Below are 19092 nucleotides of genomic sequence, written 5' to 3'. Positions count from 1 at the left end.
CTTGAACTGCGATTATCGTAGCTTCATCAATTTCAGCAGTTTGAGTGGTATTCCTCACATCCTGGTTATCAAGGTCCATCTGATCTTCAGGGATTTCATTTGTCTTTGGCAGAGAAGTGCTGAAAAAAATGCAATTTTGTTAGGTTGTACAAAGTTGTACACTACTGTACACACACAAGAAATCACTAAGGTGTACATCTTGGTACACATATACAGAAAATGAAATGAAATGTGAGCTAAGATTATTTTCTTTATACCTCGGCTTATTAGCAGTTTTAGACTCAACTCCTAGGCTTGTTCCATCCTTGCCATCTTCTTCTTCATTTGACTTTGACAGAGGCTTGCTGCAAAATAAAATTTTATTTGATTTTTATCAGTGGTGTACAAGTATCTACATATACAAAAAATGAAAAGAAATGCGAGCTTAGATCATCATACCCTGGCTTGTTAGCAGTTTCACTCAACTCCTTTGTCATATTCACTTTCATCCTCCATATCCTTTTCTTCATTTCCCTCATTGGTCTTTGATGAAGGAGTGCTAAAAGATGCAAGTTTTGAGAAAAGGTATGAGTCACTGGTGTACAACTATGTACACATATAAAGAATATAAAAAAAAATGACTGCCACATTTAATATAAGTGATATTATACCTTGGCTTTTTAGGTGTTTCGGATGGAACTTCCTTCTTTCCGGATTCAGTTCCATCCTCTTCATCACCACCTGTGTTTCCCTCTTTGTCATTGTCATCATCATGTAGATCACCACCTTTGCCACCATCATCCTCCTACTCCTGCTCCTCATCGCTACCTTTGCCACCACCATCCTCCTCCCAATTTAGCCAGGAAATATAAACGCTTTGTTAAAACAGCTAGCTCTCGGTCCAAGCCTACAACAACATCGGTGAATAATTATTAGTAGATCGCACTTTTTAAGATGGTCAGTATCTATGCCTAAATTTGTTTTAGAGATTGATCTTTATCACATTTTTATATTTTTTTGTCACAATGTTTCTTGATTGAGTTCAGTTTCTATCGCAATCACCTTTTCTTAGGGAAATTATTGAACTTTTTTTAATCATTTTCGGATGGAATTTGTCTAAACACTTTGAGAAAATGTTGAACTCTTTGTAGTACGAATATATCAGTGGTCTGGCCTTTTTTTTTTTATTTTCTATCAAATTCTGAACTGCCAGTTTCTTGGAGCTGACAGAACTAACAGTTATGGAAACCCCACGATTTTATACCAAACCGTGACGATTTATTCCAAACAGAACCAATCAGAAGTTGGCATGGTACAGTTTCAAGAAATTGGGAAACCGTTGTCACAGTTTTGTACTAGTTTAGGCTAAAATTGTGCCAAATTATGCCATGTAGAGCGTGGCATGTGAGGCAAACATACATAGAGCCAGTTAATAGTATGTCGTAGCAATGTGAAGAATTGAATGGAAAAAAAAGTTTAATGGTGCATTTGAATTAACCATCAAAGTCCAAACGATGAGAGCACGGGACATATTAAAAGTAACCTGTTATAGGGGCGGCATGGTTTATTAGAGGGGCGGCAGTGTGATAGTAATGTCTCTTTAGTTGGTTAGGGGATGTCTTATAGGAGGTGTAAATTAATTAGATTACCCTCCCCATTTTTTAACCTAAATCAAAGCTAAATTGAAAATTTGTTTTCTTTCTTCTTCTCTTCTCCTCCTTCTATCAACCGTAACCTCCATTAAAACTCAAAATTTCATCATCTTCGATTAATCGACGATTCGAAAATTAATCAAGTGTAGTGTAATGACTTATATGAGGTATGTGTTGAAAATCCAGTTACGATTTGTTTTATTTTGTTCGATTTAAGTTTAATTTTTATAAAAAATTAGGGTTTTAGATGAAAATTGAAATTGAAATTTCTGGGTTTATGTGAGTTACGGTTGATTTTAACTCTATTACGAACCATAACTGGATATTTTGATGTTGTTACGGTTGGTAATAGTTCAATTACCAACCGTATGTTCTTATATCTGAGGATTTTCTTCAGTTACGGTTGGTAACCATTTTAGTTTACGAACCGTAACTCAGTTACGGTTGGTATTGAGCGTTTAGTTACCAACCGTAACTCAGTTACGGTTGGTATCGAGCATTTGATTATCAACCGTAATTGAGTTACGGTTGGTATCGAGCATTTAGTTACCAACCGTAACTGGTTTTACGATCGGGTTTTCTTCATATTTAACCAGTTACGGTTGGTAGTTCATCTTTTACGAACCGTAACTTCGATTTACGGTTGGTTATGAGCAAAATTTCAACCGTAATTAGCTCTGAAAATGTAAAAAAAATGAATTTTACGTATTTTAGATAACTTTGAGCAACAAAAAGCTAGTTGGGATTAATTTAGAAATATACCCAATCATTTTCAGGTCCTGGTTCTTCATTTTGTTGGTTAATTTATTCAATTGATTGAGATTGACCTTGTCCTCTAAACTTTTTTTTTTTAACTCTAAAAATCTGATTTTGGTTTTGATTTTGAGTTAATATAAGTGAAATTAATCATTAACACTAAACTTGATTATCATCATTAAACTAGGTTATCAATTATGAGGGTTAATTTGTCATTTCCATTATTTTTTTTATAAGGGACATCTTGAATAATCATGTAATGACCCTTTTTATCCTATTAGAATGTCGCCCCTCTAATAAACCATGCCGCCCCTATAACAGGTTATTATTAAAATGGTAACTTGAATCTAGCGATTGGAACATTCGGAAGTTACATTTTATTTTACATAAGAAGAAGAACTGGGCACCTTGTACGAACATGTATTTGTCTTTATGATGTTCTCAAACTCAAAGTCCACTCTCTCTTATGTCATGTGTAAACAGATTGACAGAACATAAATTTCGTTCAAGAAAGCGTTATATATACCAGATTTTTTTTTTTTTTTGAAATAGGTTATATATACAGATTAATGGCAACTGCAAGATGAAATTTAGCTTATATAAAGACAACTCTCTTTATTGATGTTTAGAAAATCTTTCAAAACTAAACACAAGCTCTAATCTTGCTCATATGATCAACCACAACTTTGATGATCATATATATATAGAACTATGAATTCCTTTTCCTAGTCCTATTACCTTATTACATGTCTTTCCTTTTCTTAGAACTAGATGACTTCTAATTCCCTTAGGATTACATCAATTTCCTAATCTTGTCCTAACCAGCTTGTTAGTGACTTCTATGTTGAAGTTTAACCAACATTCTCCCCGTTAAGCTTCAACCTTACCCCTGACATATCTTGTACTCCAATCAGTTGTCTCATTTCTTCAAACTTGATCCGAGCTAATGCCTTTGTCAATATATCTGCTTTCTGCTCAGTTCCTGGTATGTGTTCAACGTTGATGATCTCCTTCTCGATACATTCTCGTATGAAATGATACCTTTTGTGAATGTGTTTCGTCTTCCCATGAAACACTGAATTTTTAGTGAGTGCAATTGCAGACTCATTATCAATCTTGATGAGAACTTTTCCAGGTTCTCTTCCTTTGATTTCACCCAACAGTTCTTGAAGCCATATTGATTGTTTAGCTGCTTCTGTTGCAGCCATAAACTCAGCTTCACAGGATGAGAGGGCAACAGTGTCTTGCTTCTGTGAACACCATGTAATAGGTGCTTCTCTTAGATAAAATATATGACCAGTTGTCCCTTTTCCATCATCTTGGTCAATATTATGACTGCTGTCACTATACCCAACAATTCCTTTTGATCCTCCTCGACCATACTTCAATCCATAGATGATTGTTCCTCTTAGATATCTCAATATATGCTTTATTACATCACCATGAGACTTGCATGGACTCTGCATATAACGTCTTGCTACTCCAACAGAGAAAGCCAAGTCTGGTCTTGTGTGTAACAAGTATCTAAGGCATCCAACATATCTTCTCTAACTCATTGGATCAATCTCATCTTCTTCTTGTGCCTTTGAAACTTTAAGTCCAAACTCCATTGGTATCTTAGTTGGATTACAAGTTTCAAGTCCTGCTTCTTTCAGAATTCTCCTTGCATAAGCTTCTTGTTTAATATGAATCCCATCTACTCCTTGATGGACTTCTATGCCAAGGTAATAAGCGAGTTTTCCGAGGTCTGACATCTCAAACTTTGATGACATTTCTCTCTTGAACTCATTGATCACCTTAAGGGAGTTTCCAGTCAAAAATAGATCATCTACATAGACTGCAATCACAAGAAGCGTTCCATTTTCTTCTCTTCTGTATACTGATGTTTCTTTAGAGCACTTAACAAATATGATTTGTCTTAAGATTTGATCTAACTTTGTATTCCAGGCTCGAGGAGCTTGTCTTAGACCATATAGAGCTTTTGATAACTTATAAACCTTATGCCCTTGTCCTTTTACTTCAAAACCTTCTGGTTGTTCAACATACACATCTTTTCGCAATTCACCATGTAAGAATGCTGTCTTAACGTCTAAGTGGTGAATTTCCCATGAGTTTGATTCTGCTTCTGCTATTAAGAGACGAATTGTCTCTATTCTAGCAACTGGTGCGAAAACTTCATCAAAGTCTATGCCTGATTCTTGAACGTATCCCTTAGCTACAAGTCTTGCCTTATATTTGTTGACAGTACCATCAGCATTCCGTTTTATTTTGAAAATCCACTTAAGACCAATCACTTTTACCCTACCTGGATTATCAACTAGAAACCAAGTCTTGTTTCTGTTGATTGAAATAATTTCTTCTCTACATGCTTGTGTCCATTTAGTCGAGACCTTTGCTTCCTGAAAATTCCTTGGTTCATCATTAACAGAAAGTAGCATAATCTCACATTCTTCTGCAGCTTGAAGAACATAATCCTCCTTGTTGAACTCTTTTTCAATCATAGTCTTAAGTACTTTGAATCTGTCGAATGCTTCACTCTTTTCTTTCATAAGAATAGACCACATATATCTTGAGAAGTCATCTATAATAACAAATATGTATTTGTTATTTGCAAGGGTTTGTGGTGTAATAGGACCACATAAATCAGCATGAAGAAGCTCAAATGGCTTTGAGGCTCTGAATGTTTTTGCTTTTGGAAAACCTTGACGCGTTTGTTTCCCAACTAAACATGATTCACAGATCCTTGATTCATCGTTTATCTGTGGTAGCCCTCGAACCATCTTGTTCTGAGACATTGCCTTTAAAGTTATAAAGCTTATGTGTCCTAACCTTGCGTGCCACTTCCATGTCTGATCTTCCAGTATCATATTCAGACACAATGGCCTTCCAATCATGATACTTATCTTGTAGAGTCTATTTTTTGAGCGTGAGACTCTAACTAAAAGTCTTCCACTTGGGTCATGAACTGTTAGATAATCTTGTCGCATTCTAACATCACATCCAACTTCTGTAGCTTGTCCTAAACTTAGAATGTTGCTTTGTAAGTTTGGGATGAAGTAGATATTTGTGACAAGCTTCTGTTCTCCGGTCTTGCTCTGAAATAGAATTGATCCTTTCCCTTCAATTTCTACAGAAGATCCATCCCCAAACTTCACTTGTCCTTTGATTTTCTCATTGAGTTCAGAAAAGTAGTGTCTCTTACCAGTCATGTGATTGCTGGTCCATTATCTAAATACCAGATTCCTTCTTCTCCATCCTTTGATTCGTAGTTCTTTGGTATTAGTTTCCCTTCGTTTAACAATACAACTTTGTGCATGAAAAGAGTTGTATCTGCTTCCCTTGTTTCATTCTTGTTTGCTTCTTCCATCTTTTGTATTCTTTCAGGGCATACAGAGGAGAAGTGTCCTGGTTTATCACATCTATAACAAATAATGTTTGATCTATCCTTGTTTTCTTTCCCTTGGTTTTGATCATTCTGACTTGTTGTTCTATCTTATGAGTTAAACCTTCCTCCCCTTCCTCGGCCTCTGTTTACTCTACCACCTCTTCCACGACCTCTTCCTCTTGTCGCAGAGTTTTGTTGGTAAGAGTTTGTGTACAAGAGTTTTCCTTGAGTTTCTCCATTGTTTTCTTCATCAAGTATTCTTTCTTCATATGTTTTCAATCTTCCAATTATATCTTCATAGCTAGTCTTCTTTAAATCTAAGACTTGTTCGAGAGAGGCTATGATATGAATATACTCGGATCTTGGTAAACTATTGAGAAACTTCTTTACCAGTTTATCTTCATCAATGGATTGTCCAAGTGACGCAGCTTTTGAGGCTATCTCTGATAGCTTTCCTGCTAAGCTATCAATAGTATCAATGTCTTTCATCTTCACTCTTTCAAATTCAGACATTAAGGTTTGTACACGGGCTTCTTTAACTCGATCAGCTCCGAGATTACGTGCCTTTATTGCATCCCAAATTTTCTTTGAAGTTTCATGTTCACCAACTTGTAGAACAAGACATTCTAGTATTGCTTGAAAGAGTAATCCAATGGCAACATTGTTTTTGTCTGGGTCCAATGTACCAGGTCCAGGATCAATTGTTTCCCAAACTTTGTAGATTTTCATCAGTACCTTCATTCTCATGGCCCATACTGTGTAGTTTGTGGCGTTGAGGATTGGAACTTGTATTGATGGTGGCGTGAACTGTTTTGCACCCACAATGGTGGTTTCGTTTTCCATGGCTCAGAAACAAGCTCTGATACCAATTAATGGCAACTGCAAGATGAAACTTAGCTTATATAAAGACAACTCTCTTTATTGATGTTTAGAAAATCTCTCAAAACTAAACTCAAGCTCTAATCTTGCTCATATGATCAACCACAACTTTGGTGATCATATATATATAGAACTATGAATTCCTTTTCCTAGTCCTATTACCTTATTATATGTCTTTCCTTTTCTTAGAACTAGATGACTTCTAATTTCCTTAGGATTACATCAATTTCCTAATCTTGTCCTAACCAGCTTGTTAGTGGCTTCTATGTTGAAGTTTAACCAACACAGATTTCATAACAGTCTTGATGATGACGACGATGAGGTGAAGAGAATGTACAAAAATCATGCACTTTGAGGCACCGATTAGTTTACAGTTGTTCCCTTCTATCTATAAATATATATATATATATATATATATATATATATATATATATATATATATATATATATGCCTCAAGGCTCAAGCATCTCACACTCTTTCACATAAACAAAACCAGACATTCTCTAATAATTCTACAAACTTCAAACTTCATAGTCTTCTTCTTCTTCTCAATTCCACTTTTTTTACAATTCCATTCTCTTCCGTCTCTAGTGTTCTCAAAGATCGCAGACACAAGCCTCTCTTTTGTTTTTCTTTTATTTCAGAAAACTTATTTAAGGAGGTTGTTTCATTTCATTTGCAAACCAAGAAAAACAAAAACAACTGGTTTTTGATTTTGTATTTCCAAGTACTTTCTATTGAATGGAGATTATTCCAGGTTTACCAAATGAGATTGGAAGAGAATGTCTAATTCGAGTTCCATACACTCAATTCTCGACACTTTTATCCGTTTCCAAAAAATGGAAGCAAGAAATCCAATCAAATAAATTTCATCTACAGAGAAAGCTCAGAGGGTTCGCTCAGAATCTAATTGCTTTAATTGAAAGTGATCCAATCATTGATGATTTAATGCAAAACCCATTAAATCCATGTACACCGGTTCCCCGGCTTAGCTTTTACGAACCGGGGAAGAATGAATGGGTTAAGTTACCGCCTATACCCGGTACCTCCTCCGATGGATTACCTCTGTTTTGCGAGTTTGCCGGAGTTGGTCGGAAATTAGTGGTCATTGGAGGCTGGGATACCAAAACATGGCAAGTGATGAGTTCTGTCTACATTTATGATCTTGTTACCGGAACATGGCGACGCGGTGTTGATATGCCCGGCGGCAAGAGATCTTTTTTTGCTTGTGCATCTGATATGAATCGCCAGGTTTATATTGCTGGTGGACATGATGATGATAAGAATGCCTTGACATCCGCTCTGGCTTATGATGTCTTAGATGATTCATGGAACCCGCTCCCTGATATGGCAAGCCAGAGGGATGAATGTAAAGGTTTGTTCCATGGTGGTAAGTTCCATGTTATCGGCGGGTACCAAACAGAGATGCAAGGGAAATTTCAAAAATCATCAGAAACTTTTAGTGTTGATACGACGAAGTGGGATTTTGTTGAAGAGGACAAAATGGAGAGCAACATCTCCCCAAGAACATGTATGTTTGATTTCAAAGGGACGCTGTATAAATGTTGCTCACCTTATTTGATGAGTTTAGATGGTTCCAAATGGCGGCAACTCATCAAGCTTCCTTCGGATGTTTGTATTGGTACTCATATTGTGGCATGGCAGAAGAAGATGTTGGCAATTGGTTCTGATGTTAAGGGTGGGATACAAAATTGTTATGCATTAGAGTTTGAAATTGATGAGAAAATGCTTAAGTGGACGAAATTAGAGTTATCTAAAGAGTGTACTAGGATTCTACAGTCCGGATATAGTTTCGAAGTTTAAGACTTTATTTTCACTACCATGATTTTGTAATCGGCTTATTTGTAAGAAGTGTGGGTGTTGTTTGTATTTTTGCAAATGCTTTGGTAACGTTTGGTGTATATAAAATATAGTAAAAGATCAAAGAAAAAGAGAGGAAATCGAAAACAACTGAAAATCTACAGTTTAGACGGTATATAGTATATACCCACTGGGTAAGCCATTCTACTCAATATCTTATCATTGTGACACTTCTTTTTCCAAATAGGTTCAGCCGTAGAATAATAAGACATCTTCAATGACCTCGTGCATCTTCTAAAAGATCCGACTATGTAAATCCCACAAAATAATAAAGGAAAAGAAATAAAAAAAAAAAGTAAATGATTCTATTTCTAACCATATGGGGTTAGCCCAGTTGGCCAGGACTCTGATTGTCAAGTAGGAGGTCAGCAGTTCTCCGAAGTTTAAGCATTCGAGAAGACTTGCACAATAACTAAAGATTAGCACAGCCTAAGTACCTTCAGTATCCTCTTCAATTTTGACTTTCTTGATAAAATCAGTTGCTGTTTCAGCTGTCTCAACTCCACTGGGTCCTCTGCGATACATGGGAACATACTGGGGTTCTTCCCACCCTGTAGGACAAACAGCAGTGATGTCTTCCTCAATGTCCATCTCCTGCATACGTCATCATATTAATTTAACATAAAGGGTAATTCAAGTTATGAAAATGCTGTAAATGTCATGATTATCACGGCATGTCTAACAGGGTGTATCCATTTGCCTGCTTTGGTGTATTCCAGACTGGTACAGATGCTGCTGTACTAAACTTCAAAGGTCCTTCAAATAACAGTCAGAATTTTAAAGTGATCAACCATTTTGGCAGGATGACCGATGCCTTGCCTAAGTTTATGCAGAATATGCAACCAGCATTGACCATATTTTAACTGAATAAATCATAATTTGTTCTGCGTAGCAATAACTCATCGTCAATCAACTGTTTATGTAATCTCCAAAAGTGTCGAAAACCATATTAAGGCAGCGGCAATTTGAGACAAACTTGGCAGCGATAAAATTAATTGTAGAACCTAACCTCTACAGGAATGTCTGGAAACTCCGAATTCTTGACACGGTAACCATCCCACTTGTTCTCACACTGGGAGTTCAGAGAAGTTGGACAGATCAGCATATGTGGAGAAAAACTTTGAGCACAATATACTCCAAGAATCAGTTCTCTGAAATTAATGTCTGGAGCCACATAACTCACCTTAATGAACTTCACTTTAGAATCATAGACCGGCGCCTCACATCCCATTTCCATGAGGAGCTTCATTTCTGCATCCTTGCCCAGCTTCAAACTCAAAATGCTGTCAATTGAAAAAACTCAGTTGTAAATGTTGGAATAAATAAATAAACAGAAGCTATGGGAAAAAAAGAAGTTAAAACAAATAGAATGTAAACAGTAAATACTGATTGATGCACTCTAATAATGAAGAAATATATACCTTTCACGATAAGTAGTGGCTGGAGACACTAGGGAACCCCTATGAGGTCAACAAGGAAAGATCAATGTGTCACAAATCATGAACAACAGTATATATAATTAGTAATCATAATGACATAGACATTAACAGTGACTAATTAAATCTACACGTTATACGAATGATGGGATCAAAGGCGAATGAGTAAATTACTGCCGGGGATATTTTTCGAGAATCTTCTTCGTCTCAAGAATGTCCATCTCTAATCTCTCACGAAGAAATTGATCTGCGTTGCTATGACATACAGTTGCCAATGAGAGATTGATCACTTTCACTCTTTCTTATCTTGCTCAGAAAAACTAGTCTACTGATTCTCAAAAAAAAAAAAAAAAGTGGTAGTGAAAAACTTGTTTTTCCTTCTGTTTCTAAAACTGATTTATAGTCCAAGCAATGAATACGAATTAATGCAAAATAAATTTAATTTATTGTAAACATATATAATTGGGGGAATAATCAAATCCCTCCTATAAAAGTGGTAGTGAAAAACTTGTTTTTCCTTCTGTTTCTAAAACTGATTTATAGTCCAAGCAATGAATACGAATTAATGCAAAATAAATTTAATTTATTGTAAACATATATAATTGGGGGAATAATCAAATCCCTCCTATAAAAGTGGTAGTGAAAAACTTGTTTTTCCTTCTGTTTCTAAAACTGATTTATAGTCCAAGCAATGAATACGAATTAATGCAAAATAAATTTAATTTATTGTAAACATATATAATTGGGGGAATAATCAAATCCCTCCTATATATACCCAATTAGTAGGGGGAGGGATTTGATCCTGAGACCTCACCCTCAAGGCCCAAATGCTTAACCACTGGGCCAAGCTCGAATTGTTGATAAAATATACAAAAGAATTATTTTAAAACATATATCCTAACAATCCCCCACTTATATTTTTAAAATCATTGAGCAAGATCCGTATAGTTATGTGCATAAGCAAAGGTATCTTTCGATTTTGAACCTTTACATAGTATTAAATTCTCTGAACTCTGACATAGAGTGAACACATGTCTTTGAACTCTATGGAGAGAACAAATTACTTAATACACACACAACTATACTAAGAGTAAAGTCCTAAACGCCAGCACATTACGGCCTTGTGCTTATCCCAGTTTCAATGAACGTTCTAGAGAACTGCCCATGTTCTCATAGAAAGCGGCCACACTTTCTCATTCACATAAGTGAGTCTATCAAAGGTACTCCTGTAGCTTGGTACCCCAATCTATACAGATCTATATACTTCATTAAGAATTAAAGAACTCAACCTTAACCCGCTTCAGGATATCATGCCATGGGAAAGATGCATGATTCTATTTCCATATCATTTGTGAATCGTTATTCCCTTTGAACCTATTTATAGGTGGGTATCCATCACAAAATGATTCAACTTCTACAGGGAAAAATTCCCATACCTTTTCCCTAGCTAATCCTTTCGTCAAAGAATCAGCTAAGTTCTCTTCCGACCTAAGATGATCCACACGGACAACATTAATTGTGAGAAACTCTCTAACTATTTGTGCTTTCGACGCATTTGTCGATTCTTACCGTTATAAATTTTTTTTTGTACTTTTGCAATAGCCGCGGTACTATCACAATGGATCATAATAGCTGGTATCGGTCTATCCCATAAAGAAATTTGAGAAAGCAAGTTTCTCAACCATCCTGCTTCTTCACTAGCTGCTGCTAGTGCTATCAATTCAGACTCCATCGTAGATTGAGCCATAATTGTCTGTTTCTTTGACTTTCAAGACACAGCGCCACCAGCAATATTAAACAAATATCTACTAGTGGCCTTGGAGTCATCTGAAAGAGAGTTCCAATCAGCATCGTAGTATCCTTCAAGGACTGCAGGAAATCTCTTATAGTGTAATCCTAGGTTAACGGTCTTTTTAAGATACCGCATAACCCTCTCAACTGCATTCCAGTGTTCCAAACCAGGACAAATGGTAAACCTGCATAAAACCCTCACTGCATATGCAATGTATGGTCTGCTACAATCAGTTGCATAACGAAGACTACCAATTATACTAGCATATTCAGATTGTCTAATGCTATCACCAGTATTCTTAAACAGTTTAACACTAGCATCAAAAGGATTACTCACAGGTTTACAATCAAAATAGTTGTACATCTTTAAAATCTTTTCAATATAATGAGACTGATCCAAAGAAATACCATCATTTGTTCTAGTAATCTTAATTCCCAGAATTACACTAGCTTCACCCAAATCTTTCATTTCAAATTTAGACTTAAGCATGATCTTAGTTTCTTCAACCACAGACAAGTTTGAACCAAACATAAGCAAATCATCCACATATAAACAAATCATGATGCATATATTGTTTTCAAACTTATAGTATATGCATTTGTCACTTTCATTAATTCTGAAACCATGTGAAATCATCAAATTATCAAATTTTTCATGCCATTGCTTAGGAGCTTGTTTCAAACCATACAATGACTTATCTAACTTACACACTTTATGTTCTTGACCAGGAACAACAAAACCTTAAGGTTGTTCCATGTAAATTTATTCTTCTAATTCACCATTTAAAAAAGCTGTTTTAACATCCATTTGATGACCAACAAGATTATGCACAGCAGCAACAACAATCAAAACACGAATAGAAGTCAATCTTGTAACGGGAGAGTAAGTATCAAAGAAATCTACATCTTCTCTTTGTCTAAATCCTTTAGCTACCAACCTAGCTTTGTGTTTGTCTACTGAACCATCAGGATTCAACTTCCTTTTAAGTACCCATTTACAATCTATTGCTTTGCAACCAGCGGGTAAATCTGCTAGGTGCCAAGTTCCATTGAGATTATGGGAGTCCATTTCATTATCTATGACTTCTTGCCAAAAACCGGATTCAGGAGAATTAAGTGCCTCTTGAAGACTATAAGGGTCTTCCTCTAGGGAATAAACTTCAAATTCAGAACCATAGTCTATCACAATCCTAGCCCTTTTACTACGTCTGGGTTTAATTTCAGCGTCTCTAGTCTCTGCAGTTCTGGGTTCTTCCATTCTAAGTTCAGAATTTGTACTAGGTAGAGAACCTCCACTATTTCTAGATTTAAAAAGAAACCTATCTTCAAAGAAATCAGCATCAATAGATTCAATAATAATTTTATTATTAAGATCAAAAAATCTATAAGCTTTACTGTTTTGAGCATACCCAACAAAAACACATTCATAAGCTTTACTAGCTAGCTTTGATCTTTTAGGATCAGGAATACGAACATAAGCCAAACGACCCCATACTTTAAAATAAGATACATTTGGTTTTCTGTTTTCCCATAGTTCATACGGTGAAATTTTAGTTTTTGAATTTGTAACACGATTCAAGACATAACAAACAGTCAACAAAATTTCTCCCCACCAATAGGGGGAAGCACCAGAACTCAACAAACATGCAGTCACAAGAGTAGTAAAAGTACGATTCTTTCTTTCAACTTTTCCATTCATTTCAGGGTTATAAGGAGCAGTTTTTTCATGTATAATTCCAGAAGATTCATAAATTTCAGTGAATGGTTTAGAATCATATTCAGTTCCCCTATCACTACGAAATCTCTTAATTTTCCTACCAAATTGATTTTCAACTTCAGCAATAAAAACTTTAAATTTTTCAATAGCTTCATTCTTATGACTTAGCAAGTAAACATAGGTATAATTAGAATAATCATCAATAAAAGTCATGACATATCTTTTTCCATTTCTAGTTAATATACCTTCATATTCACACAAATCAGAATGCACTAACTCTAAAGGCTCAGATTCTCTAACAACAGATTTATGAGAACTCTTGGTTATTTTTGCTTGACTACAAGATTCACACTTTTCAAAGTCATGCATGGATAGTTTTGGAATAAAACCTTGTTTGCTCATGGTATCTACTGATCTACTGTTCACATGACAAAGTCTAGCATGCCAAACATTAAAAGTACACACCATATAAGAAGAAGATGCAATTTTATTCATTTCAACATTAAGCTTAAACATTCCATCAGCAGCATAACCTTTTCCTACAAACACCCTGTTTTTAATAATTGTGTAAACATCAGATCCAATAGTTTGATACAGCCCAGCCTTGTTGAGAAGATAGCCGAAAAAAAGATTCTTTCTCATTTCTGGAGTGTGGAGGACATCTTTCAGCATAATTGTCTTTCCAGAAGTAAACTTCAGTTCTACCGTACCAGAACCTTTCACAATAGTGGTATGGGAGTCTCCCAACAACACTTTCTTATCCTTGATTTCTGCATAGCTCTTAAATAGGGACCTATCAAAACAACAATGACGCGAAGCACCACTGTCTATCCACCACCCATCGGTTCCACCAACCATGTGAATCTCTGGATCATAAACCATGGCAATTATAACACTTTCAGCAGCATTATCTTGTGCGTTATTCTTTCCTTTGTTATTCCTGCAATCCCTAGCCATGTGGTTTGATTTACCGCAGGCATAACAAAGGAACTCAGAATCAGAATTCTGAAATTTCCTTGATGGGTGTGGGTTCTTGTTTTGATTAGGATTTCCTTTCCTTTGGTTCTGGTCAGGTTTCATCGGTTTTTTCTTAGGTTTCAAACTCGATTGAGTCTGATTCTTATTGTTGGAAACGATAAGAATCTCTTCCTTTCTGTCTTGTTTCCGTGCTTCCTCTTCAACCCTGAGCTTAACAATCAAACTTTCAAGAGAAAATTCCTTAGTTTTATGACGCAAAGCATTACGAAAATCTTTCCAAGATGGGGGTAATTTATCAATCAGTACAGATACTTGAAATTGTTCATCAGTTTTCATACCTTCCGTCATAATTTCATGAGATATTTTCTGAAGTTCATGAGCTTGAGCAACGACTGATTTTTCATCCACCATTTGATATCTCAGGTAGCGGCTTACAACATATTTCTTCGATCCAGCTTGTTCAGTGTCATATTTTTTCTGTAAGGCATCCCACACATCTTTAGCAGTATCAAATGTGGAATAATATTCATATAGATCGTCAAACAAAGCATTCAGAATATATTTTTTGCAATCAAAGTCATTATCAATCCATTTTTCATAGGCTTTTTGTTTTTCTTCAGCAGTTTGGGTCACAACAGATTCTTCAGTTGGTTGAGGAGTTGCACTTGTTGCGGCTGGAGTTGCTTTTTTCGCAGCTTCTTCATCTTATGGATTAGCTGGTTTGATGGAGGTCACCATCATGTGCAACTTCATCAGTTTGAGGTAGTAAAACAACTTAAGCTTCCATCTTCTGAAATGAAGTCCTTCAAACTTGAACGGCTTGTTGATATCAGCAACGGTTTTCTTTTCAGATTCCATGGCAGAAAGATTCGTCTTAAAATTGTTGGAACATTTGCCGATTTCAAACCTGCAAAACAAAAGTTAAACACAAAAACAAGATAACGGTTGAGTCACGACCAGGTCGCTCTCTTTAAGACGTTTCGTGGCTCTGCCTTGAGTTTTGTGCAAGAAGTTCGTTCTTCGTCACAACGCCCTCAGGATAAAACAACCGAGATAAAAACTCTCTTCAATCCCTCACGCACACAATGAGAGGTTGATCACTTTCACTCTTTCTTATCTTGCTCAGAAAAACTAGTCTCTTGATTCTCAAAACAACAACAACAAAGGTATTGAAAAACTTGTTTTTCCTTCTGCTTCCAAAACTGATTTATAGCCCAAGCAATGAATACGAATTAATGCAAAATAAATTTAATTTATTGCAAACATTATAAATTTCATAACAGTATAAAACGGGCAAATTAATCGTACCATAATTAGCACAATTATCAACGTAATTAAGGGCAATAAAACTGGGTTGAAAATTCTTTTCAAAATCAGTAAAAATAACTTTCCAAATTCAAGAGACCTCCTGAGACCTCACCCTCAAGGCCTAAAATGCTTAACCACTGGGCTAAGCTCGAATTGTTGATAAAATATACAAAAGAATTATTTTAAAACATATATCCCAACAGTTTCGTTCAAAATCTAACAGCTCTGATCCAATCATCGATGATTTACTGCAAAACCCAGAAAATCCTGATACACCGGTTCCCCGGCTTAGCTTTTATAAACCAGGGAAGTTACCACCTATACCCAGCACCTCCTCAGATGGATTACCTCTGTCTTGCGAGTTCGCGGGAGTTGGTCAGAATTTAGTGGTCATTGGAGGCTAGGACAATAAACATGGCAAGTGCTGAATTCTGTATACATTAACGGTCTTGTTGCTGGTACATGGCGGCACGGTGTTCTTATCAATTTCAATGACCTCAGCTTGTACATCTTCCAAAAGATCCGACTGTAAATCCCACAAAATAACAAAGGAACAGAAGTAAGGAAAAAGTAAATGACCGTAAGGGTTGCAGACACTGATATGTGACCAGAAAATGAAAAATCCAGAAACAAGTGTATGAGTAAGCAGGCAAAACTTTTGGGTCCCAAATTCAAAAGAGAATTTTCAGCTTGATAAATCGAACACGCACAACTAATTGATTCGCGTGGAGCACGCACAAGGTTTCTGTACAACTCTGTTTAAGCATTCGAGAAGACTTGCACAACAACTAAAGATTAGCACAGCCTAAGTACCTTCAGTATCCTCTTCAATTTTGACTTTCTTGATAAAATCAATTGCTGCTTCAGCTGCCTCAACTCCACTGTGTCCTCTGCCATAAACACAAACAAACCGAGGTTCTTCCATCCTTGTAGCCCAATCAGCTGTGTGGTTGTCTTCTTCAATGTCCATCTCCTGCAAATGATTAAAATCCTCCTTTGAAACAATGGCACTAGATATAAAGGGTGATTGCAAATATGAAGATGTTGCCATGATATTCATGGCATGTGTAACAGGGTGTATCGATTTGCCTGCGCTGGTGCATTCCAACCAATACTAGTAAAGATGCTGCTGTACTAAAGGTCCAAGCAGTCAGAAATTCAAAGTGACCAACCATTTTGGCAGGATGACCAATACTGTGCCTATGTTTATGCAGAATACGTAACAAGCATTGACCATGTTTTAACTGAAATACATCTAATAGATCACAATTTGTCCTGCCTAACAATAATCCCAGGAATAAGCTACGCCCATCGTCAATCAACTTGGCAGTAGCAATTCCAAACAAACTTGACAGCGGTAAGAATTAATTCTAAAACTTTACCTCACTAGGAGTATCTTTTCTGATTACTGAAGATAAATACTTCTCAAATTCCTTGACCGGGTTCGATTCCGCATTCCAACCATGCCACGTGCCTTCGGCCTGGAAGTTCAAATAAATAGGGCAGATCAGAGTACATGTAATTGGAGGTATTTTGAGAGCAGAAAACACCCCAATAATCAATTTTATAGAACTTTTCACCAGGATTGGTGTCTGGATGCTCATGTATATTGTGAAACAAATGTCCGAAGCCAAACAACTCACACCTCATCCCTGGAACAGGAACCTTATGCTTAGAATGACGACGGACCGGCGGCTCACATCCTCCCTCCGCCGCTTGAATCCAACGGAGCTTCCTTCGCGCATCCCTGTCCAACTGGAGACTCCAGTTGCTGTAAATTGAAAGGATCAGTTCTGACTTTGAAATAAATAAACAAAAACTAGGGGAAAAGAAGTAGTATATATACAGTGATTAATGCATGCCAGTAATGAGGATAGATAGACCTGTTACTATAATCTACTTGACCAGTCTTCATCATATGTTGTTTGATACCTTCAATTCGTGGATCTGAAGACTTTGGGAAAAGCCTAGCAGAAGAAAGATCACGTGTCACAAATCATGAACAACTGCATAATTAGTAATGATACAGACATCAACAGTGACTAAGCCAATAAGTATAGAATTAACTGCTTACTCATACTCAGCCTCAAGAACGTTCCTTGGTTGCTCAAAATAAGACTTGCTAAAACATGCAGTTTCCATATCGAATATCAGTTACCTTCTTCTTCTTACTAAGAACCTACCTGTAAAACAACTATTCAAACAAGAAATTTTTATCAGAATTGAAATTTCATGCACAAAATTTGAACCCCAAAGATATAATACAATGGAAAAACCCTAGAAAACAAAAAGCCCTAGAAATCAGAACCCTAATAAACTTAGAACGAAGCCTCGAATCAAATCACGATAGCCCTGGAATCCTAAATTGCCGTACCTAGTTTAGCAGTTAACATTAGGGTAAATTTATTAAATACCCTTAATTTTGACACCCAATAAATATACCCTTATACAACAATATAAATACCCATATCATTTAAATACCTTATCTATTAAAAGATAGATTACCTTAATATTCTCATTTACAATATTTTTTTCCATTTAAAAATCTTATCCATTAAAATATAGATTTTTCTATTATTTCACATCCACCAGCAACACCATTTCACCACCACCAACAGCACCGCCGCCACCACCACCACCACTCCACCACCACCACCACCACTCCAAATACAACCACCAATAATATTCCACCACCGCCGCCGCCATCAATATTAGGTGTCAACAATTGAAGTTGATCCAAAAAATCAAAAGTTCAAAAATATTTGTCAAATTTGGTTGTTGATTCCATTTTTCTATTGTTGATACACAAACATTGGTTGTTGACTCCCTAAACTAAGGTCAATTTCTATTGTTGATACACAAATATTTGTTGTTGACTCCTTACACTAAGATCAATTTCTATTGTTGATACACAAATATTGGTTGTTGATTCCATTTTTCCATTGTTGATAAACAAACATTGGTTGTTGACTCCCTAAACTAAGGTCAATTTCTATTGTTGATACACGAATATTTGTTGTTGACTCCTTACACTAAGATCAATTTTTATTGTTGATACACAAATATTGGTTGTTGATTCCATTTTTCTATTGTTGATACACAAACATTGGTTGTTGACTCCCTAGACTAAGGTCAATTTCTATTGTTGATACACAAATATTTGTTGTTGACTCCTTACACTAAGATCAATTTCTATTGTTGATACACAAATATTGGTTGTTGAATACCATTTCTGTCATTCTTTATCATTCGAGCCTCACCACCATCACAATCACCACCACAACCACTATAACAACTTCCACTACCACCAGTACAACACCAAATAAACA

General features: G+C 36.1%; 1 protein-coding gene and 1 long non-coding RNA gene across 2 annotated transcripts; one reads left to right on the top strand and one right to left on the bottom strand.

The window, feature by feature from the left end:
- The first annotated feature begins 7121 nt into the window (after positions 1–7121).
- LOC113306802 (F-box/kelch-repeat protein At1g15670-like) lies at positions 7122–8546 on the top strand. Its single transcript, XM_026555721.1, has one exon. It carries the CDS (start codon positions 7394–7396, stop codon positions 8474–8476), a length of 1083 nt encoding a protein of 360 aa, XP_026411506.1. The 5' UTR covers positions 7122–7393; the 3' UTR covers positions 8477–8546.
- Positions 8547–15753: 7207 nt separating this feature from the next.
- On the bottom strand, positions 15754–18118 carry LOC113301747. The gene is made up of 6 exons (XR_003336461.1): positions 17838–18118; positions 17647–17730; positions 17409–17534; positions 17146–17244; positions 16577–16736; positions 15754–16289 (listed from the first exon to the last, which is right to left on the bottom strand). It is a non-coding gene; the product is annotated as an uncharacterized LOC113301747 (long non-coding RNA).
- Between the last annotated feature and the right edge of the window lie 974 nt (positions 18119–19092).

The sequence above is a fragment of the Papaver somniferum genome, chromosome 8 (genome assembly GCF_003573695.1).
Source record: "Papaver somniferum cultivar HN1 chromosome 8, ASM357369v1, whole genome shotgun sequence".
Taxonomy (NCBI): Eukaryota; Viridiplantae; Streptophyta; class Magnoliopsida; order Ranunculales; family Papaveraceae; genus Papaver; species Papaver somniferum.
Note: the sequence above shows the minus strand (reverse complement) of the source record. Positions and strands in the feature narration are given on the sequence as shown.